Genomic DNA, 24,035 nt, shown 5'->3' with positions numbered 1-24,035 from the left:
CATTAGTGTTCGATAGTTTCGGAAAAAGTGTTAGAGCTGGTTCACACTGGGGCGACTCGTCAGGCGACTCAGTCGCCTGACAAGTCGCGTCCCATTCTATTCAATAGAACCGTTCTAATAGGAGCGACGCAAGTCGCTCCGACTTAGAAAAAGGTTCTTGTACGACTTCGGGGGCGACTCGGGGCAACTTGCATTGACTTCTATACAGAAGTAATTTTGCAAGTCGCCTCTGAAGTCGTCTTCAGGACGCCTTGCCGAGTCGCCCCCGAAGTCGTGCCGCCCCAGTGTGAACCGGCTCTTAGTATATATGATTATTTACTGCACCATTTTGTGAAACAGTTTTTTTTAATAGAAGTATTTATTTTCCATTCACAGAGAAGAAAAACAAATTTCAGGACCTTGTAGAACAGCTGAATATGAAAAAGCACCTGTCTTCGAAAGTAACTTTGCGTGATATTCTGAGCATTGGATCTGAAAACCTAAAAGAAGTAGAACTTTACAATTTTGAAGAAATTCCATGGCACTTCTTGAGGAACCTCATGGCTTTGACCAGGACCTCAAGAAATACTCAACTCAAGAAAGATCCAACTACCCTAGAATCAAATGATGATGATGATACGTTTGATATTTTTCAAGATGAAAATTTTAAATCAAATACCATTCACCCCCTGGATGTCCTGTGTGTTCTCCTGCATTGTTCAGACAGTTTTCTACAACAAGAGATTGTAACCAAAATGTCCATGTGTCAGTTTGCCATCCCACTGCTACTCCCCTCCACTGGTGAGGGGTCACGCTGCACCTTCTTGCTTTGGGCAATGAGGGGCATTGTGAAGAAATGGAGACCTCAGTCATTAACAGGCAGTAAAGGATTTAGAGAAGAAAATGTGGTGAATACTTCAATGCCAATCTTCTCATTTGCCAGGTTAGGAAAAGATAAATTATCCAAATCTAAAATCCTGAACCAGATTCTAAATCCAGCCCAACAACATCACAACTTTTTCATTTACCATGATATGGAAGGAGGGAACATTAAGAGGAAAATATCTGATGGACTGGTGGAAATGTCCTGGTATTTTCCTTGTGGTAACTCAGATGTTTTCCCAGAGCCCATCGCAGTGACCAACTTACGTGGAGACCTGGAAACTAACTGGCAGCAGTTCAGGTTTCTCACTCGAATTTCGTCAGCTGTGTTTATATTTGTTGAGAATATTTCTAAGAGTCAATTCAAGCTGTTATCCACATGTAATAACACTGATACCCAGTATTATTTTATTGTTACTCCAGGTCCAGGTAGAAATATTAACTCAGAAACTCAAACTTTTTTAAAGCACATAATGGAAACATTAGAGATCAATAAGAAACAAATTATAGCCCAAAGGAACGATTCAAATGAGGCTGAATTTGTAAAAAAGATACAGAGCATCCTCAAAAGCTTATTAAGTACAGAAATCAAACAACTGTCTTTGGAGTCTGTGAAAAAACAAATAAAAAAACTCCAGATTGATGTAGATGAGAACAATCCAGAATGTCGGAAAGCAAGAGAACGTGCATGTAATATAACCTCTGTAATCAAAGACGTGGAAGTGTTTAAGAAAGATATGCTGAAACTACAAGGGGATCTGTGGAAGCAATTGTCCAAAGTAGAAAAAGAACTCTGCAGAATGACAAAACAAGGGAAAATGGGCACGGAAGAATATCAATCTCAACTGAAAGAGCAACGTATTTCACTGCACACTAAACAAAACCAACATAGTTTGACTGATGCTATGATATTGTTTATTAATGCAATCACCCAATTGTCTCAAGTAGAGAAACACTATTTTCTGATGTGGATGAAATTAGAACTTGATTTGATCGCTAGGAGGAACCTGTCTGCTCTACAAGTGGAATACAGGGAAAAATGTAAAAGCAGCTCAGATAATCCAGAAGAACTAAAGCAGGTAGATCAAAAAATCTCAGACAGTTCTTTAGGGATCGAACATTTCCTTCGCGAGTTAGGGCAGTTTTATGAGGCTGAACGTTCTATGGTCAAAGAAGAAATAATCCTAGCAGAGAGAGCACAGTTTGCTGGTCTTCCGGGGATTGCTGCTGATCTTCTCTTGGATGGGTTCCCTTTGGAGCTGATAGACGGAGATGCCTCCAACATCCCCCTGAAGTGGATTACTGATGTTCTAACTGAGCTGGACACCAAAACAGGAGGAGGATGTAGGATAAGAGTGATAACTGTGCTTGGAGTGCAGAGTACGGGGAAATCCACCCTTCTGAACACTATGTTTGGTCTGCAGTTCCCGGTGGCCAGTGGAAGATGCACACGAGGAGCTTTCATGACTCTTCTTAATGTGAAAGAGAATTTCAAGAAGGAGTTGGGCTGTCACTTCATCCTGGTGATTGACACTGAGGGGCTGAAAGCTCCGGAACTGGCATCTTTGGAGGACAGTTATGAACATGACAATGAACTGGCCACACTAGTGGTTGGGTTGAGTGATATCACCATTGTTAATATGGCCATGGAGAACACAACCGAAATGAAGGATATCTTACAGATAGTGGTCCATGCTTTTCTTAGGATGAAAGAAGTAGGAAAGAAACCCAACTGCCAGTTTGTACACCAAAATGTGAGTGATGTGTCAGCTTATGAAAAGAATATGAGAGACAGGAAGAAACTTTTGGAACAGCTGGATGAAATGACAAAAGTGGCTGCTAAAATGGAGAAGAAAAGTGGAATCACATCTTTCAATGATGTGTTGGACTACGATCTGGAAAAACACAGTTGGTACATTCCTGGTCTGTGGCAGGGGGTCCCTCCAATGGCTCCAGTGAACTCCGGGTACAGTGAAAATGTCCATAACCTGAAGCAGCATTTGTTTGAATTAATGAAATCCCAGAATGCTTCATGCAGCATTGGTGAATTTATCAAATGGATAGAAAGTTTGTGGAGAGCCGTGAAACATGAAAAATTCATCTTCAGCTTCCGAAACAGTTTGGTAGCTGATGCTTACAATAAACTGTCTATACAATTTTCATTATGGGAATGGGAATTCTCCAAAAAAGTCTACAACTTTGTAATATGCACAGAAAATAATATAAAAAACCAGTCGGCTGAGAATCTGGATAGAGAAACCTGTGAAGAGTACAGGAGAGAACTTCAACAGTTGTTGTTTGAAGAAGAAAACAAAATGTTGGCCTTGTTAGAAAAATACTATGACAATAACGATGAAAATTTTCATCTTATAGAACGTTACCGGGAAGATTTCAAACTGAGCGTAAAATTCTTAAGAAAAGAGCTTGAAAGAAATGCTCTAAACAAATGTACCAAAGCAATTTCTATCCAGAAAGGGAAGTATAAGATTCAGAACATCCAGAATCAATATCAACAGCTGATAGAAGAAAAAATTAGTGTGCTCCTGGAAAACTGTAGTGAGATGAACTGTAAACTAAATGATGAGAAAATACAACAAGAATTTGAAACAATGTGGGAGAAAACTGTGAAAAATTTACATGTTAATGAATTAGATAGGCTTAATGTTGGCCAAGCAATTTTACAACAATTGAGGAATGACCTGAGCAGTAAAGGGTCTGCTGTACAAGAAGAATTAAAGCATGTAAAAAATCTAGCAAGCCATGCACAGCGTACATTTAAAATGACCAAAAAGTATATCGATGTCTCTGTTTGGAATTATTTCAAGCAATCACTTGGCTTTGATAAACAAACATCTGAAATGATAGAGGCGTTTGCTGTCTCACTAATTGATATATGTGATAAGTACATTAAAGAAAAAGTTGATACTGCGGAGGATTACGATGACACCTATTGTCAGGAATTACTGCACATTATCAATACACAACTTGGAAATACCACCGGACTTCCATTCTCGGTACATTTTGAGCTAGATATCAAGCTTATCATTTTTGGAAATGCAGCTCAGATGTTTCAAAAGATGCATGACAAATTTTTAAAAAATAATGACCCAAGAGCTTGTCTGGAGAGCCTAAAACCTCAGTATTTATCAATATTCCTCAGCATATTTCAAGAGAAAGACGAAAGTCAGAACAGAGCACGACAATTCTGTGAACGATGTCTCAAACCAGCAATCACCGACTATGTCTTCAAACATCTTGGAGAAAAGATAGTGGATGATATCCTCAACAGTTCTGAGAGTATAATATTCAGTAGCAGGACCTTTTTTCAGTATAACATGCTGGAAAAACTATTGGAAGAACTGTCTCTTCAGAAGTATGTAGAATACATTAAGTCACATAAGACTTTTTCAGAATCATGGATTTTGGATTACATCTACAAAAAGTATGATGGTTCAGGAACTTTGGAAAATTTATACAAAAAAATAGTTTCCTCTATAAAGGCAGAAATCCAAACTGTGATGGGAGATCCAGCGTGTTTACAAAGTCCTGACGTGTCATCATTTTTAGAGAAGGTTTGTGAAATGTTACAAAGAGATCTGGTAATACCACAGAATGAGATGAAAGTGATCACTTTCCATAACACGGCTGTAGTTGAGCAGCTTTCATCTGCCATTCAGCACTTCCTCACAGAGACGGAACAACAAATCCTAACAGAGCTGATTGAGTTGGATGTTGAGGATGTACTTTTCAAAGTGACTCTGAAGCCTCAGTGTGAATTGTTCAGGAAGGTGGTTGGATGTGGAAAGCAGTGCCCGTTCTGCAGTGTCCCTTGCGAGGCCGGAGGTGGTGACCACAAGGAGCACTTTTCATCTATTCACAGATCCCAAGGATTAGGATCGTGGAGATGGTTATTTGATAATAAGTTGATAATTGATATATGTTCTACTCTGGTTGTATCCAATGCCACTTTCCAGAATTTTGACACAGAATTTCAACCTCATCCCTACAAAGAGTATCGTACATATTATCCAGATTGGGCCATCCAGCCTGACCCCAGCATTGAGTCCTCAGATTACTGGAAATACATATTCGCACAGTTTAATAACAATTTTGCAGAAGAATACAGTGCAGAACCAGCTGAACTTCCAGAAGGTTGGAAGAAACTCACCAAAGCTCAAGCTCTTGACAGCATAAAGAAAGTGTTTAATGTGAACTAACATACTTGTACTAACATATTTCAGGCAAAAATATTCCTTGAGTATTTAGCTGCTTGTGTCTTGTGCCTAGTTAGAAAAAATTTGCTGGACGAATGTCTCAAGCATTTGCTAAGTTGTCGCAGATTCTGACAGTACTTTGCTTAATACAGTGATTTCTTATGAATGTCATGTCCATTTAGTAGCCATAATGCAGTCTTTTCCTGATAGAGGTATTTTAGGAAAAGACAGCATTATGGCCACTAGGTGGAGTTGTTCTGATTAGATGCCATACCTACACCTCTCTTCTAATCAGAACAGTGCCATACCTACATCCCTCTTCTAATCAGAACAGCGCCATACCTACACCCCTCTTCTAATCAGAACAGCGCCATACCTACACCCCTCTTCTAATCAGAACAGTGCCATACCTACACCCCTCTTCTAATCAGAACAGTGCCATACCTACATCCCTCTTCTAATCAGAACAGCGCCATACCTACACCCCTCTTCTAATCAGAACAGCGCCATACCTACACCCCTCTTCTAATCAGAACAGCGCCATACCTACACCCCTCTTCTAATCAGAACAGCGCCATACCTACACCCCTCTTCTAATCAGAACAGTGCCATACCTACACCCCTCTTCTAATCAGAACAGCGCCATACCTACACCCCTCTTCTTTTCATTATCTTACTCCACTCTGTGGTAGTAATTAGTAGGGGCAGCAATTCATATATTTTTTCAGCACTTTCGGTCCGCTGTCCTGTGTTAGTTTCTCCGCTGCGCGGATCCAACCCACACCCCTTTCACTAGGTGGAGTTGACTATCATAAGAAATCAATGATTTAAAGTGATATCAAGGGCAAAAAAATATGTCATAATTACCTGCCCTGTGCAGTGGTTTTGCACAGAGCAGCCCAGATCCTCTTCTTCTTGGGACTCCCGCTGGCACTCCTGGCCCCTCCCTTCTGCTGAGTGCCCCCAGAGCAAGCTGCTTGCTCTGGGGGTACCCAAGCAGGCACGCTCCTGAGCCGTGGCTGTGTGTGTCCATTTGCATACAAAGCCTCCCTCTCCTTATTGGCTTACACGCTGTGATTGTCAGCAGTGGAAGCCAATAGCTCCTGCTGCTGCCTCAGTCAGTCAGGAGTGAGAGTCCCTGGAGAGCTGAGGCTCTCTGCTCCCGTAGACATCACTTGGCCGAGAGGGAGCTCAGGTGAATATTGGGGGGCCCTGGGAGGGCTACTGCACACAAAAGGTTGTTTTGTTTTGTCGGAAAATCCGACAACAATTGTCCGATGGAGCGTACAAACGGTCGGATTTTTGTCGTCACACAATTCTTGTCGGAAAATCCGAACGTGTGTACGAGGCTTAATTCTTCTTGAATTATTCTGTGATATTTGGTGGTTCTTTGTGGGTGTAGAATAGTAATATTACTCTCAAATTTTGGTGAATTACATTTTGAATTTCTTATGTTGGTACACATATTACATTTTTTGGGCTCAAATTATTATTATTTTGAAAAAATAAAAATGATAAAATAATAAAAATCACAAAAAATTGTGACTCATTTTAAATTTGCATCAGCAATGGTATTGTTTGTGCTTTGTAAAGACACCTGTGTGAGTTTGGGTAAAGATTGTTAAAATGAGAGCTATTTTCAGGTCTGAGCATGCTCAGTTGTGTTGGCACCTAGTTGTACAAAAACGGGGAATTTATCTCTTCTCAGACTCCTAAAGATATTTCAGTGTAGAAATCATTTTTTCACACAGTTTAAAAGCAGATTATCTTTAAAAAATATACTGCATATTTCAGTACCATTTAGGCAATATTATTATGCTCTAAACATTTAGGTAGATTCAAAGAGATTGGACTAACTTTAGGACGGCCTAGCCTAGCCTGTTTAGGCTATACCGCCGTAAATTAACTAGGCTAGTAGTGATTCTCAATCTACTTACCTGCTAATCTACGGCGGCGTAGCCTCAAACGAGCGGGCGTATGGGCGCCTAATTCAAATTGGTTGGAGGGGGGCGTGTTGTATGGAAATGAGGCTTGACCTCAAGTTTTTTTACGTTTTTGGGCACTGCGCATGCGCCGGGCGCCAAATTTTCCCAGTGCGCATTGCGGCTAAGGCCGCCGTACGGGCCTATTGATTTCGACGTGTACGTAAACTACGTAACTCCCGATTCGTGGACGACTAGCGCAAACGACGTAAAAAATTCGAACCTCGCGGCGGGAACGGCAGCCATACTTAACATTGGCTAGGCCACTAGAGCATAGCTCTAACTTTAGGCCGCCTAAGGCCTTACGGAAACGACGTTAATCGACTGCGGCGGGCTCACGTACGTTCGGGAATCGTCGTAAAAGCTCATTTACATAATCTACACGGCCGCAATGGAAGCGCCACCTAGCGGTCAGCCAAAACATTGCAATCTAAGATAGGACGGCGCAAGTGTATTCTCTGTTAGAGAATACACTTAAACATAGGTCGGCTTAGATTCAGAGTTAGGTCGGCTTATCTGTAGATAAGCCGGCCTAACTCTTTCTGAATCTACCTAATTATTTCCATGTGCAATTTTCCAGCTTTTAGCAGATTAAGGGTTTGGGCCCTATTTAGTTTCAGGGAACTATAGTAAATTTGATTTTGGGAGTATTTTTTTTTACCAGCGCTATAGTAAATACCGCTTTAGCGCCAAGTAGCGCGATTAACGCTAATTCGCGGTTAATTAGCGCCTTGGCAGTATAGTAAATGACCCCCAATGCAAAGTAGAGGAATTAAAAATTCAAAACTACAATTTTTTGATTATTGCTGAGACGTTTCTACACCTCGATTGGATTCCACCTGTGGTAAATTAAATTGATTGAACATGATTTGGAAAGGCACACACCTCTATCAAAGACTTCACAGGTGACAATGCATACTGTATCAGAGCAAAAACCATGAGGTCAAAGGAACTGCAGAGTTCAGAGACAGGATTGTTTCAAGTACTGTGTTACTTGAATTGTATTCCAGGATTTGCTAGTCTTCAGCTGAGAGAACTTGAAATAATTAAAGACTTTACATAAAGCCTCATTAATCTTTCATTAAGGTCATCATGTTATACAGTTTGTAGAAACGGTAGTAATGCGCTAATACCAACTTTTGCTGCTGTTAGTATACAGTGTACAATGTGTGCCAATGATACCAAATATACACCCAAAATAAGAGGTATCAATCAAAAATGCAATGCGAGACAAAATATAATAACATCAAACCATTATGTGAACAAACAAAAAACACAAAAACATCCCCCCTTTTCTACACACAGACCAGTGCAATTAGCTTGGAATGAGAAGGAACAATGCTATGGTGTGCTGGGAGTTTTCACAGTGCTTGTTTAGCTCAGGCTGACGCTTTGATGCTTCAAGGTGACACAGCTCATGGAAAGAAACAAAAGAAAAAACGATATGTTGCAATAATGTAGGTCAAGGGGAGAACATAGATGCAGTGATACAGTTACACTCACGGATCCCCTGATCAAAAAACAGCTTCTATGTGCAGCCTCTGATGAGCTTTTTTAGGCCTCTCTTAATTTTTGGATCAGTGTGTATTTTTTTGTTTTGAAGTTTGTCCAGGTCTTCCAACACCAAACTCCGGAAGACATTAATTGCTGGAGCAATGTTTCCCAGGGGGTTGAATAGGGAAGGGTTAGCTAACCCCGTATGAATATGGGCATCAGGGGGCTTAGGAACAGTAGGGGCAGTGATAAAAAAATTACACACTGATCCAAAAATTAAGAGAGGCCTAAAAAAGCTCTGTGAACAAAAAGACTTAATCATCCGTCCAGCCGACAAGGGGGGAGCCTTAGTCGTGCTGGACAAGGCTGATTATGTCAAAGAAATGGACAAAATATTGGGGGACTCCGAGACATATTCTCGGATCCATACCAATCCTACTTCCCAGTATAAGAAGTGCCTCATTGAGTTGGTCAATGAGGGTTTCTCCCTGGGGATTCTGAATAAAAAAGAGCGTGATTTCCTGATACCAGTTGTACCCAGAATTCCAGCTATATATTACCTCCCTAAAGTCCACAAAGACCCAATCAATCCCCCCGGCCGCCCGATAGTTAGCGGGATTGATTCGGTCACATCCAGGATAGGCAAATATGTGGACTTCCATCTTCAACCATTGGTCAGACTCATGCCGTCCTACCTTAAGGATACGGGTGACACTATTAGGTTATTGGAATCAGTTTCCTTTAGTGATGGTATGATTCTGGCCACTGCAGATGTGACTGCACTATATACGTGTATTCCCCACCAATTGGGTTTTGATGCAGTGGAGTACTACCTGTCCCTAAGCACTACCCTATCGGTGATACAACGTAACTTTATTATGCAGCTCCTCATTTTTGCAGCTCAGCATAATTATTTTTGGTTTCAAAACACTTTTTATTTGCAAACTAGGGGTGTGGCCATGGGGGCTAAATTTGCCCCCAGTTTGGCCAACCTCTACATGGCCAAATGGGAGGAGGATGTCGTCTATGCCCTGAAGAGACCAGAATTGGTTCTCTGGGCTCGATATATAGACGACATCCTCCTCCTATGGAAAGGCGACCAAGAATCGCTTAACGATTTCATGTCGATATTGAACAACAATGACAGAGGTATTCGACTGAGCCATGAGGCTAGTTCTACTTCTGTTCATTTCCTAGACTTGGAGATTAAAGTAGTTGAACAACATCTTGAGTTCAGTACATATTTCAAACCGACCGACCGTAACGGTTACATCCCGTTGGACAGCTGCCACCATCCGCAGTGGTTAAAATCAGTTCCTCGGAGCCAGTTTTTGCGCCTGAGGCGGAACTGTACTAAAACTGAGGATTTTATTGCTCAATCCATGGTTCTGAAAGACAGATTCGTAGAGAAGGGATATGAGGTGGGCGAACTAGAAGCTGAAATTGAGCGAACTTTACATGTGGATCGCAGTTCACTTCTGGAGGTTCGCCCAAAGAAGGCCACGGACGACAAGTTCCGGTGGTCTTTCTTTACCACATATTCTGTTCAGTCTAGACAAATCAAAGAGATTCTAGCTAAACATTGGGGTGTTCTAAGAAACAATAACATTTTGGGTCCAGCCCTACCAGACAAGGCGGGTGTCATTTTTAGGGGTGCTAGATCCATTCAAGGACAAATAGCCCCGAATGTTATCGACCCCCCGAAACAGGTCACCTTCTTTCAGGACTGTAAGGCTTTTTTCCCCTGCCGCAGGTGTAATGTGTGTTTGCATAACACGAGCGGCAGACGCAAAAGTGAAACTTTCCAGTCTATGACCACCTCAAAAATATACCAGATGAAACATTTCACCACATGTGCCACCCGATATGTTGTTTACCTTTTAACTTGCCCTTGCAAGAAACAATATATCGGAAGGACCATCAGAACCTTCACAGTTCGAGTGAATGAACATATAGCTAACATCCTGTTGGGTAAAACTAACCATAGCGTTCCACGACACTATTTACAATATCACAATAAAAACCCCCATGGGACCCAGTTTTTGGTGATTGATCGTTTTGTACCCCATTGGAGAGGCGAATCCCGTGTACGGGGTGTATCACAGTTGGAAACATACTGGATACATGAACTACGCACATACCAACCATTTGGTATGAACGTGGAATGGGATATAAATTCATTTATTAACAAGGCCTAATTTAGTTACTGATTGAGATATTTCTGATTTTATTTTTTCCCCTGCAATGTAAATTATAGACATACTTTCCCCAACCTAATTGGGACCTTAAATGGATCCAGGAACTATGTTTTGTCTTTTTTGGGCTATGCATTTTTAGCCCATTGATTTATGTACATTTCCTTGCATCTAAAGATATCTTTCCCCATTTATGGTTCAATGTGCCTTGGTGGTGTGTTGCCCTTTTTTCCCCCCCTTGAGGGCGACATTCCTCTTTTGACTCCCCTTGTGTGCTGCACGTCAGGAGCACACGGGGGTGGCTATCCCATTGGCCATATATATAAACGAAACTTCATGTTTCCATCTCCCCGTCCTGTCTGCTGATTGCCTGGCAGTATTGCCAGTACATCGAGACATGACTTGGTCTCAATGAGCGCGGACGTGCGGCGTCTTGGAGTCAGATCCGTACGCCGGACATGCCGCGCTCCTATTGGCCATCAAGCGTCATGTGCTTTCGCGTCGCGCGATGACGTCATGCGCGGCGTGACTTGCACAGTGGCGCTGCGTTCCAGGGTGGTCCCTGGACGTCTGGGGACGCCAGGCTTGCGCTGCATGGAGGATCGAGCGGCGCTCTGGCTTGTGTCCCCAGACAGAACATTTTTGGATGCTTCCTGCATCGCTGTAGGCCAGCCTGGCTCCAAGTGGAGATCCAATATAGATAAATCTAGGCGGATGTAACAAAAAGGTGGCGAGCACTGAGGACAGCCTTGATGCAGGTGGTCAACACCCCTTCTCACTCTCCACCCCCCCTCCTCCGGTTTATGTTTAAAGCAATCTATATAACACGAGAATGATATAGGTTATATACTAGGAATGGTGGAATATTTTTCTCTTTCCTTTTATTGTTATGTTTTGTGATAAGGTTTTGTTGATACATGATCCATCTCCTGTCCTTTTATAAACCGATTGATGATTGGTAACCATTTGGGTCAGGAGTACTGCCTGATCCGATTGGCTATATAGATAGGTCACAGGCCACATGTATCATGTGACCCGTTACATCCAATCACATCGACTAATCACTGAGCTTGCTTGATTGGTCCGCCCACTCAATTTGATTAAGCACTTTTACTATATATATGTGGCAATATGGGGGTGAAGGTAGATGCCCCAGTTGAAGTCCACTTGGACGAAACGCGTCGGGCTTGCTATACCTGCACCCCATATTGCTTTTATTCTCTTTTTATACTGAAGTGATCACTTTTATGTTTTTTGGTTTTATTACAATAAAACCTATCCTCTTTTACCTGCACCATCCGGAGCATTGTTTTCTTTCTTTCCCCTGCATGACCTGCTTGGATACAAAGTTTTTCAAACTCCATGTCTGTGTGCACCTTGCATCAGTGGACACCACTGTTCATATTATCATTTGTCGCTTGAAAGAAGCTGACCTTCTGTTCCTGTTCACGAATCGGAGTTGGAGCAAGTACACCTACGGTGAGGTTCCAGTCCAGGCTTACAGCCATCCATCAGGATACCCCGTGGTGAGTCTACTATTGTGCCATCGTCCAGCCGAGCAGATTCGAGTGGAGTCCTTCCATGCGTTTACGATCTGTTGTCGCTGACAAGCAGATCCACGTCTTCTGGTAAGAGTATTCCATCTACTCCTGATTTTATCGTGCAGAAAGTTTTTCCAGTGATGAGGATGTGGTCATACACCCCCTATTGATGGACTTTTTGTTTTATGTTTTCTTTTGTGTTTTTCATTTCAAATGGACACTTATTCACAGGTCACTGTGATCCTATCACATTGACGCATAATTTGTATCTTTGTAAGAATTTTCAGCGCTGCATATTTTTTTCACTAATATATATATACTGTACTGTATTATATATACTGTATATTTTACTTTAACAATTCCCAATGCTTGAGCAGTTTTTCCATTGGAACTGCAACTTATACATTTCTATTATTTTTGGCCCCTGTCATCCCTACAGGAGAACTCCTCTGCCAACCAGCTTTTTCAGGCTCTTGTAATCTACCTACAGCACAAATGTATTCACATACATATTAAGACCGTTGTTTCACACCCAGAACCCTGTAGTAGTCAAGGAACGTGGCCATTCCATTTGAAATGTATTAAATTTAGTGGGTTTTCAAATCCAATGCCCAAAGTAGCATGATAAAAATGTGGGAGGCTCCAAGTACTTTAATGGACTTGTATTTCTTCAGTGAAAAAGATGATTGTCCTTGTTTTTCAAGGTAGAAAACCATTCATATGCACATTTATTGTTTTAACCAATGTATTATGGTAATGCTTAACATTAGGTTCGGTATTAAAAACACTGTGTTCTAATAGAGCCCTTATCTTCGCTAAAATGACAGCCATTGAAAATACTAAAATAAAGAAAATTGAAAAAATATGGCAACCGTGGGTCAAGCACTGTTTACCTCCTGACTTTGACAAGTCTTGTGCCCTGGTATAAGAACTTCCCTACTACCTGCTTGGAGCATCTCCTGATTGGGAGCCGCACTACCGTTGCGGGAGACTCCCCCCATCTTTCTTCACCCCCCCTTTTTCTCTTTCTGTCTGATCCTCTAGGAGCGAGCATTATACAGTGGCACTCGTTACCCACAAACTCAAGAGGAACCCTAACCCGGCACATGCCCGCACCTTCATCTTTCACCCCCTTTGCTTCCCTACTCTACCCTCAACCATATGGCCCATCTATATGGGATATCCTTTCATCTTCCAAGCTATAAAACTTGTTAATGAGGTTGAACACGTACCAATTTACAAGCAAGTTATAGATTGATACTTTAAGGCCTCGTACACACGGCCGAGGAACTCGACATGCCAAACACATCGAGTTCCTCGGCCAGTTCAGCACTGAAGCCGCCGAGGAGCTCGGCGGGGCGAGAGCTCCCATAGAACAACGAGGAAATAGAGAACATGTTCTCTATTTCCTCGCCGAGCTCCTCGTCGGCTTCCTCGGCCGAAAGTGTACACACGGCCGGGTTTCTCGGCAGAATTCAGCCAGAAACTCGGTCGGAAGCTGAATTCTGCCGAGGAAACTGGTCGTGTGTACGGGGCCTAACAGTCTAGTATATTACATAAGTGTGGGTAGAGGTATACGTTGCGCACCCCCATGAACCCTTTCCCTTGACTCATCCTTGTTGTGGGGGTGAGATAGCTCATACGATTGCTCCCTGAGGCAATCTATCCCGGGGGTTCTTATTCCTTTCAGACAAGGCCGTAGTGAAAATTGACAGATGTGCCCCCACCCGTTCACAGCTTGGTCTCTTTAGTGGTGTTCAGGTGGACTCAAGGCATATTCCACATCGCTCACAGGCCAATAGAGCGCCTCTGTTCCAGTCCCTTTTTGAAATTCAGTTGTATCGGTTCTATATTGATTGCACTATTTATATTCATCCCCCTGCAAATGATCTTACCTATACTTGTATATGCATTGAATGCAGGGCTGGACTGGGACAAAAATTTGGCCCTGGACTTCATCCAGACTGGCCCACTTTGACAGGTCTCTCCTATGGTGGCTGGACAACTCCCGCTCCCCCTCAGCCACCCAAGCCGCCTCTCTCCCTTCACTAGCCACTAGCCGTTCTACTTTATTAGAGTAGAGCGGCTGGTACTGGTATTCTTATAGGCAGTACCAGTGGGGAAGCTAGACATTATTTCACCCGGGGGAAAAAAAATCAGTTCAGTGCCCCCCCCCGGCCCCCATGGGACGAGATAAGGCGGAAGTGAGAAACTCCCAGGCCATAGCTGTTGAGTCAGCTGTCTGTCCCCTCCCCCGTGCTCCTTCTGGTCCCCCCATTCTCCTCTGTCATCGTCCCTGCTCCTCTGGTCCTCCCCCTGCTTCTCTGAGCACTACGGGGAGGGATAGGAGGTGAGCGGAGGGGGTCGTCGGTCCGCTGTCACTGAAGCCGGCCCAGTGAGGCATCGGCCCACCGGGAAACTCCCGTTAGTCCCAATGGCCAGTCCATCCCTGATTGAATGTATCCCATTTGAATGTTTGTATACCTTTCTGTCTTTCTTTTGAAAATCTCAATAAAAACATTGAACAGAAAAAAAACATTGTGTTCTTTTACAGATAAATTGAAGATTTTCCATGAACTTCTTGTCAGTTTAAATATGGAGCATTTAATTGAAGTCAAACTGACATTGAGCCGCATCCTAGAAATTGGAGCAGAGACTCTGAGTGATATCCACCCCCAGACCATTCAAGACGTACCATGGCATTTTCTGAGAAAGCTGATGGCCTTGAACAGAGCTGCACTTAATACTCAGTATGGAAAAGATGCACAAATAATCAATTCAATTGAAAACATGTTTGAGTCAATGACTGAAGAGGAAAATAGTCTAAATGAATCTATTCACCCGCTGGATGTCCTGTGTGTTCTCCTGCATTGTTCAGACAGTTTTCTACAACAAGAGATTGTAACCAAATTGTCAATGTGTCAGTTTTCTGTCCCTCTGCTGCTCCCTGCTGGTGGCGGGTCACGCTGTACCCTCATGCTTTGGGCAATGAGAGACATAGTGAAGAAGTGGAGACCTCAGTCACTATCTGCCAATAAAGGGTTCAGTGAGGAAAATGTGGTGAATATTTCCATGCCAATTTTCTCCTTCATCAGATTGGGTAACACTAAGCTATCCAAGTCTAAAATCTTAAATCAAGTTCTTAATTCAGCCCAACAACACCAAAACTTCTTTATACACAATGATATGGAGGGAGGAAACATTGATAGGAAAATATCTGATGGATTGGTGGAAATGTCCTGGTATTTTCCCTGTGGTAAGTCAGATGTTTTCCCAGAGCCCATCGCAGTGACCAACCTACGAGGAGACCTGGAGACCAACAGGGACCAGTTCACGTTTCTGACTCGAGTCTCATCAGCAGTGTTTATATTCATTGAGGGTATTTCTGAGATACAGTTTAAACTGTTATCATCCTTCAGTAACATTGACACCCAGTTTTATATTATTTTTACTCCAGAAAAAGGTAAAAAAATAAACATGGAGACCTCAAAGCACATAAAAAATCTAATGCCAATTTTAAAGATGAGTGCAACAAATATTATTCTCAAAACCAGCACAGAAAATGATGCAGCATTGGTGAAAAAAATTCAAATTTGCATTGAGAATGTTTTAACAAACTGTCAGGGAGAAAGGCAAAACCTGTGTGGTACTAAAAATAAAATAGAAGGACTTCATATCTTTGTTGATGAGAATTCTGTTGAATGTCAGAAAGCAAAAGAGAAAGCAAACCAAATTACTTCTGTAATAAAAGATGTGGAAGGGTATAAAAAGGAAACACTGAAATTACAGGGAGAGCTGTGGAAAGAATTGTCAAAAGTAGAGAAAGAACTTTGCAGAATGACGAAACAAGGGAAACAAGATGCACAAGAATATCAATCTGAGCTCAAGCAAAAGCTTAATTCACTCCACGAAAAACAATATCAGCATGATATTCCTGTAGGCATATTTAATTTTACTGCAGCAATTACTCACCTCTCCAAGGCCGAAAAACATTTTTTCTTGAAATGGATGAAATTTGAATTGGATTCAATTGCAAGAAATAACATTTCCTTGTTGCAGTCTGAATACAAGGAAAAATGTAACAGTAAATCAGATACCTCAGAACTTAAGAAGCTGGATGAGAAGATCTCTGACAGTTCTTTAGGAATAGAACATTTCCTACGTGAGCTGGGGCAGTTTTATGAGGCCGAGTATTCTACAGTTGTCAACAAACAGAATAACAAAACCACAAGACAATTCGCCAGACTCCCAGGAATTGCTGCGGATCTCCTACTAGATGGGTTCCCATTGGAGTTGATTGATGGCGATGCCTCTAACATTACTTTACAGTGGATAACTGATGTTCTGGCTGAGCTGGACAAAAAGACAAGAGGACAATGCAAAATGAGAGTAATAACTGTACTGGGAGTGCAGAGTACAGGGAAGTCCACCCTTCTGAACACCATGTTTGGTCTGCAGTTCCCGGTGGCCAGTGGAAGATGCACACGAGGAGCCTTCATGACTCTTCTAAATGTGAAAGAGAACTTCCAGGAGGAGCTGGGCTGTGACTTCATCCTGGTGATTGACACTGAGGGGCTGAAAGCTCCAGAGTTGGCCTCTTTGGAGGACAGCTATGAACATGACAATGAACTGGCCACAATAGTGGTTGGGTTGAGTGATATCACTATAGTCAATATGGCCATGGAAAACACATCAGAAATGAAGGATATTTTACAGATTGTGGTCCATGCTTTTCTTCGGATGAAAGAAATTGGGAAGAAGCCCAGCTGTCAGTTTGTACATCAGAATGTCAGTGATGTGTCTGCTCATGACAAGAACATGAGAGACAGGAAGAAATTTCTGGAACAACTGGATGAAATGACAAGAGTAGCTGCAAACATGGAAAAGAAAGGTGGAATTACCTGTTTCAGAGATGTGATGAATTATGATCCCGAGAAGCACAATTGGTACATTCCTGGACTCTGGCAAGGGGTTCCGCCAATGGCTCCGGTAAACTTTGGCTACAGTGAAAATGTTTATGAATTAAAAAAATATTTGCTGGGATTTTTTAAATCTCAAAACTCTAACACAACACAATGTCAAATTCCCACCTTCATCGTCTGGATAAAAAGTTTATGGAGTGCAGTGAAACATGAGAAATTCATCTTCAGTTTCAGGAACAGTCTGGTGGCTGAAGCTTACACCAAACTGTCCATGCAATATTCTCAGTGGGAATGGGACTTCACCAAAAAGATTCATGGCAGGATGATCACCAAAGAAACTTACATCAGAAATCAATCTGCAGCCAGTCTTAATACTGAGATGTGCAACCAGTTAAAAGGAGATCTTCAGAACTTACTGTTAGGCGAGGAAGATGCAATGCTGAAGCTACTAGAAAAATATTTTGACAGCAAATGTGAGAACGTTCATCTCATTGAGAGATACAAGGAAGATTTCTTCATGAGCGTGAGGTTCCTGAAGAAGGAACTGGAAAGGAATGCTCTTAATAAACTCAACGAGGCGGTTTCAATCCAGAAAGGTAAATTCCAGATTCTGGATATTCAGAAGACATCTCAGAAACTGATAGAGGAAGAAATAACAAATCTCCTAAAAAGCTGCAGACAAAGAAATTGTGAACTTGGTGACATGGAAGCAGAGAAAGAATTTGAAGAGATGTGGAAGAAAACACTCTCTGATTTACAAATAGAAGAGCTGACAAGACGTAACATTGGACAAATGATTCTTCAGCAGCTTAAGAATGAAATGGGTGTAAAGGGAGGCGGTATTAATGAAAAACTAACCAAAGTGATGAGCTTGGATGACTATGGGATCAATCCATTTGTTCCTGACAAAAACCATGTTGAATCTAAATTTTTTTCCACAAATCGCAATGCAATCTATACAAGTCAGGCCCACCTGGACAAGATAGAAGGTCTTGTAATGACTTTGAAAGATATGTGTGACACATACATCAAAGAGAAGGCAGTCAACACAGGGGATTACGATGATAGTTACTTTAAGGAGTTGCTACACATGATCAATGCTAAACTCAAAGATGAAACTACTGCAAAAATTCATTTTTCTTCCACGTTTGAGCTAGATATAAAACTATTCATATTTGCAATAGCATCTAGAGCATTTCAAGGCATACATAACAGGTTCATTCAAGAAAATGACCCCAAAATTTGCCTTGAAAAATTAAAACCTCAATACTTGGCCATGTTTAAGAGCATATTCCATGAGAAAGACGAGTGTCAGAGCAGGGCTAGAAAATTCTCTGAGGATTGCCTGAAGCCAGCACTAACAGATTATATTCTACAACATCTCGGCAAGGAAATCATTGATGTCATTCTGCAAAGTTCTGACAGCCACATATTTAGCAGTAGAAGTGCTTTTCAGTTAACTGTGCTGGAAGACTTGCTGAAGAAAAAAGAATTTGGACAATATAATTCCTACATTAATAATTATAAGACCTTTTTGAAAGACTGGATCTCTCAGTACATTACTGAGAAGTTCCAGAGTCCAACAACTCTAAGAAACTTGGAAGAGAACATTTTATCTCCCATCATTGAAAAAATTGAAGCAGTCCTGAAGAGTGAGGAATGTGTGAAAACAGAATCCATTGTGACCTTTCTGGAACATTTCTGCAAGTTACTAGACAAAGAAATAGTGATTTCGCAGAATGAAATGACAGTGATCACTTTCCACAATACAGCAAACGTCAAGCAGTTTTCTGAAGACATTCTTTACTATCTTCCATTCATAAAGCCGCAAATTTTTTCAGATACAGAATTGTTGGACATTCAATGTCTACTCTCCAGAGTTAAACTGAATCCTCAGGAGGAATTATTGAAGAAAGTGATTGGCTGCAGTAAGCAGTGTCCGTTCTGTAAAGTCCCCTGTGAGAATGCCGGGGGGGATCACCAGGAGCACACTGCATCTCTCCATAGACCTCGGGGACTGGGAAGATACAGATTGATCCAAGATGAGACTTTAGTCACTGGCATCTGCTCCACTGCTGTGGTATCCACAACTACATTTAGAAATTCTGACACAGGAGAAAATTTTCACCCATACAAAGACTATCGTAAATACTATCCAGATTGGGCAATTCAGCCTGATGCCAACCTTAGATCCTCAGATTACTGGAAATACATTTTTGTACATTTTAATAATGACTTTGCAGGTGAATATTCTGCAAAGCCAGCTGATCTTCCAACAGACTGGGAGGAAATCACAGAAGAACAGGCTCTTGCAAGCTTACAGGAATCTTTTAAAATCAAATAAAAATAACATCGCTGTATTTGTGTTACCACTCACATACACACCATAATTTAAAAACATTCTATATATATAGGGGCAGATCCACAAAGATCTGCACCGGCGCAGCGTATCTGAGATACGCTACGCCGCTGTAACTTACCTGGCTTTGGTTTGAATCCTGAAAGAATTTGCGCCGTAAGTTACGGCGGCGTAGTGTATCTCTCGCGGTGTAAGGGCGCGGAATTCAAATGCGGCGAGTAGGGGGGGGGGGTTTCATTTAGGGGGCGCATGCCCCGTCCGTCAAAACTCCCAGGGTGCATTGCTCCAAATGACGTCGCAAGGACGTCATTGTTTTCGACGTGAACGTAAATGGCGTCCAGCCCCATTGACGGACAACTTACGCAAACAACGTAAAATGTTCAAAATTATACGCGGGACCGACGGCCATACTTAACATTGAGTACGCCACCAGATAGCAGCTTTAACTATACGCCGGAAAAAGCCGAGCGGAAACGACGTAAAAGAATGCGACGGCCGCTCGTACGTTCGTGGATCGTCGGAAATAGCTAATTTGCATACTCGACGCGGATTACGACGGGAACGCCACCTAGCGGACGCCGAAAAATTGCATCTAAGATCCGAAGGCGTACGAAGACGTACGCCTGTTGGATCTAACCCAGATGCCGTTGTATCTTGTTTTGAGGATTCAAAACAAAGATACGACACGGGAATTTTGAAATTACGCCGGCGTATCACTAGATTCTTTGTGGATCTGCCCCATAATGTATATTAAGAGAAAGGAGGGATGATGACGCAGCAATTGGAAATTACACTTATAGCAGCACTTCAGTGAGGAAAAGCAGCTCTAAGGAATCCGAAAGAGAAAAGAAAAGGTGCTTCTAAGCGCAGCATTTCACAGACTTGTTGCAAACAAGTGGTTAAAAACACAAAATGACACAAACTTCTCTTAGGGAATGAGCATGTCAGTATAAAGTCCTTGTATAGACCTCGTGTTAGTCCTATGCCTCTGTGTGGGGAGAGAGCTGGGCAGAATCTGTCATCCCAGGAGAGGGAGGAAGCGAGATGTCAGCCCTGCTTGACTAGTGTTTTTAAACACTTGTTAGCAATAAATCTGTGAAATGCTGCACTTAGAAGCACCTTTTTTTCCTTTTTATATAAAGTGTAACCCTAAAAAAAAAAAAAATCTCCTGTTCCCTTATAGCAGATTAGACAGCACAGTGTTGGTGCTGTCTAATAGGGATGAGCTTTATGTTTGACTCGAACATTGCCTGTTCGCCCGTTCGGCAAACAGCGAATAATTTGGGGTGTTCGCGGCAAATTCGAAAAGCCGCGGAACACCCTTTAGAAGTCTATGGGAGAAATCAAAAATGCTAATTTTAAAGGTTAATATGCAAGTTATTGTCATAAAAAGTGTTTGGGGACCCGGGTCCTGCCCCAGGGGACATGTATCAATGCAAAAAAAGTTTTAAAAGTGGGCGTGTTTTCGGGAGCAGTGATTTTAATAATGCTTAAAGTTAAACAATAAAAGTGAAATATTCCTTTACATTTCATACCTGGGGGGTGTGTATAATATGCCTGTAAAGTAGCGAATGTTTCCCGTGCTTAGAACTGTCCCTGCACAAAATGACATTTCTAAAGGAAAAAAGTAATTTAAAAGTACTCGTGACTATTCATGAAGTCATTGAAAGTCATTGAAAAAAATGGCAGGGGTCTCCCCCAGTCCATTACCAGGCCCTTTGTCTCCCAAAGTCTGAAGGGGGGGTGGGACTGCCCAAAATACATTTTTACAATTACTCAGGCAGGGCCTTGACTGGTTATCTGGCAGATCTAGGTACTCCAATACCATACTCAAGGGTGCATCGACCTTTCCATATGCTCTACCAGCCATTTTCCACTCAAATCCTAACAAACTACCAACATACCTCAGATCGAGTATACTCATGAAGGACACACTTATAGCCTGGAGGGAGGTGCGGAGACTACTGGGGTTACCCTCCAGTGTTTTTTGCCAATCCTAGGCAACCCTATGTTTCTCTCGTCCACTCTACATAAAGCCTTTGAACAATGGAGCGCTAAGGGTCTTACCAACATTAACTCAATGTACCTCAATACCCCTGGCGAGTTCAAATCCTTCCAAACTCTATCAAGGGAATTCTCTCTACCAGCGACACACATCTATTTCTACCATCAATTGGTCAGTTATTTACGCTCATGCTACAGACCTGGGACGGATCCCCTCCAAAAGTCCTTTATTGATACTGTAATACGCAGAGACGATTACTCCATTTCCAGCCTATTTAAGATGATATTTGGCAGTCTGATGGTCAATAAGGTGAGGCCCCGTACACACGACAGAGGAACTCGACGTGCTTGGCACGTCGAGTTCCTCGTCGAGTTTTGGGATGAAGCCGCCGAGGAGCTCGGCGGGCCGCCTTCTCCCATAGAACAACGAGAAAATAGAGAACATGTTCTCTATTTTCTCGTCGAGTTCCTCGGCGGCTCCATCGAGCCAAAACTGTACAGACGACAGAGTTTCTCGGCAGAATCCGGGTTTTGACCGAGTTTCTCTGTGAATTCTGCCGAGAAACTCTGTCGTGTGTACAAGGCCTGAGAGTCACCTTATTGACCATCAGACTGCCAAATATCATCTTAAACCATTCCAGAAATGGTCCCAAATATTTGAGGACGAAGACCTCTCGGAGAAAATTCTTGAAGGTTACAGACAAGTGCACAAACTCACCATATCCGAAACTTGGCATGAGACGCAATTCAAAATTATCCACAGAGCATACTGCCCTTTCCGTATCAACAAGGCGTAGCAGCCCAAGAGCGGTGCCCCTGGTGTTCCACACCAAGCCCAACACTGCTCCACCGCCTCTGGGAGTGCCAACCCATCATTACATACTGGGACTCTGTACTGACCTTTATCTACAAGATTGCTAAAATAAGGATCCCAAGACACTACCTTGTATGTCTATTCAGCTGTGAACCACCCCTACCCACGCCACCAACAAAGAGTCCGCTTCACATCTCTCACTGGACGCATATCTGCCTCCTGGTGGCCCGCAGGACTATCATGTCTCATTGGATCAACTCAACACCGCCAAAATTACCGGCGGTGAAAAAAAAACCCTTATCGCTTTTCTATCTGGAAAGGTTGGACACCATTGTGTTAAACTTTCACTCCACCTCACGATTCCTTTACGAGATGGCGGAAATTCATGGAACACACGTTCGCCCAAAAGGATCTACAAAAACTCATGCAACCGTTCCGCAATACAGATTGGTATCTCAAACGGGACCTTACAAACCCCCTAGGCAACCTTAAATTATCCAATCTGTCTGACCCCTCTGCATTTCTGCCGCTCTGAACCATGAGAACATATCTTGGAAGCTCCTTGACGGTCGTGATTCTTTCATACCCTCATCTGTAAACTTCACCCGTCGCCACTTCTACAGTCAGTTTAATGTCCGAGGTTACTACTTTTTTATTTTTAATACTCCAAACGTTGCTGCTGCTCCTACAGGCACTAGGCTTTGTACTGTCACATCATCCTAAAGCTGTAATATTGTTATACAGGTAATCACTGTGCTATTGGTTTGATTGATTTTTTTCCTTTGTTTCTTTTTTTACATGATTGTATATGAATAAAAATTAATTTACCAAATACCAATGTAATGTAAAAAAAAACGAATAAACATTCTTAAAAAGAAAAAAACAACAAGCTTTTAATTTCACATTAAAACAAGAATAAAAAGAGATAGGATGCACAGCACTGACTTAAATATAGTATGAGAAGCACTCAATGCAAGGAGGGAGCACTCAGAGGAGTTAGGAATTAGCCATGTATGGTTAGTTTCCGTCCGAATAAATATTCAGACACATTTTTCGTTATTCTGAGATTTGGATATATCCGAATACCAAATTTACAGTATGAACAAAGTTTATCGAATGCTCTGAATAACGAAACGAAATTCTAATTGAATTTTACATCAAATTCCATTTAGATTCAAAACTGTAAACATATTTCTGAAATCAAACACTGTGTGTGTTATTAGAGTACCATTTCAATATAATGCTGTTTTAGTTAAGCCAAAGGTGACTTAGAAAGTCATTGGGCCAGATTCAGAGAGACAGGCGCATCTTTAGTTCGGCGTAGCGCATCTCATATGCGCTACGCCGACGTAACATTGAGAGGCAAGTACTGTATTCACAAAGCACTTGCTCCCATATGTGCACCGGTGTAACGTAAATGGGCCGGCGTAAGCCCGCGTAATTCAAAGTAGCAAGGCGGTGGGCGTGTTGTATTTAAATGAATCGTGACCCCATGTGAATGCATGGCCAAACGAACGGCGCATGCGCGCGCATGCTCAGAATCATGTCGTAAATACTCCCTACTATACGACGGCTCAATGCCTGTGACTTGAACGTAACCTACGCCCAGCCCCATTCACGTACGACTTACGTAAACGACGTAAAAAGAT

At 42.2% G+C, this 24,035-nt stretch overlaps 2 protein-coding genes across 2 annotated transcripts; both read left to right on the top strand.

Moving 5' to 3' along the window:
- The first annotated feature begins 374 nt into the window (after window positions 1-374).
- On the top strand, window positions 375-5,970 carry LOC120942992 (up-regulator of cell proliferation-like). Its single transcript, XM_040356004.1, has one exon. It carries the CDS (start codon window positions 417-419, stop codon window positions 5,076-5,078), a length of 4,662 nt encoding a protein of 1,553 aa, XP_040211938.1. The 5' UTR covers window positions 375-416; the 3' UTR covers window positions 5,079-5,970.
- An 8,877-nt stretch (window positions 5,971-14,847) lies between these two features.
- Window positions 14,848-19,615, top strand: LOC120942991 (up-regulator of cell proliferation-like). The gene has a single exon (XM_040356003.1). It carries the CDS (start codon window positions 14,883-14,885, stop codon window positions 19,551-19,553), a length of 4,671 nt encoding a protein of 1,556 aa, XP_040211937.1. The 5' UTR covers window positions 14,848-14,882; the 3' UTR covers window positions 19,554-19,615.
- The last annotated feature ends 4,420 nt before the right edge of the window (window positions 19,616-24,035 follow it).

The sequence above is a fragment of the Rana temporaria genome, chromosome 6, assembly GCF_905171775.1.
Source record: "Rana temporaria chromosome 6, aRanTem1.1, whole genome shotgun sequence".
NCBI lineage: Eukaryota > Metazoa > Chordata > Amphibia > Anura > Ranidae > Rana > Rana temporaria.
This window is presented reverse-complemented; position numbering and strand designations above follow the sequence as displayed.

Excerpts from the sequence above, each read along its gene's own strand:
- LOC120942991 (XM_040356003.1), top strand. The coding sequence starts at position 14,883 with ATGGAGCATTTAATTGAAGTCAAACTGACATTGAGCCGCATCCTAGAA.
- LOC120942992 (XM_040356004.1), top strand. The coding sequence starts at position 417 with ATGAAAAAGCACCTGTCTTCGAAAGTAACTTTGCGTGATATTCTGAGC.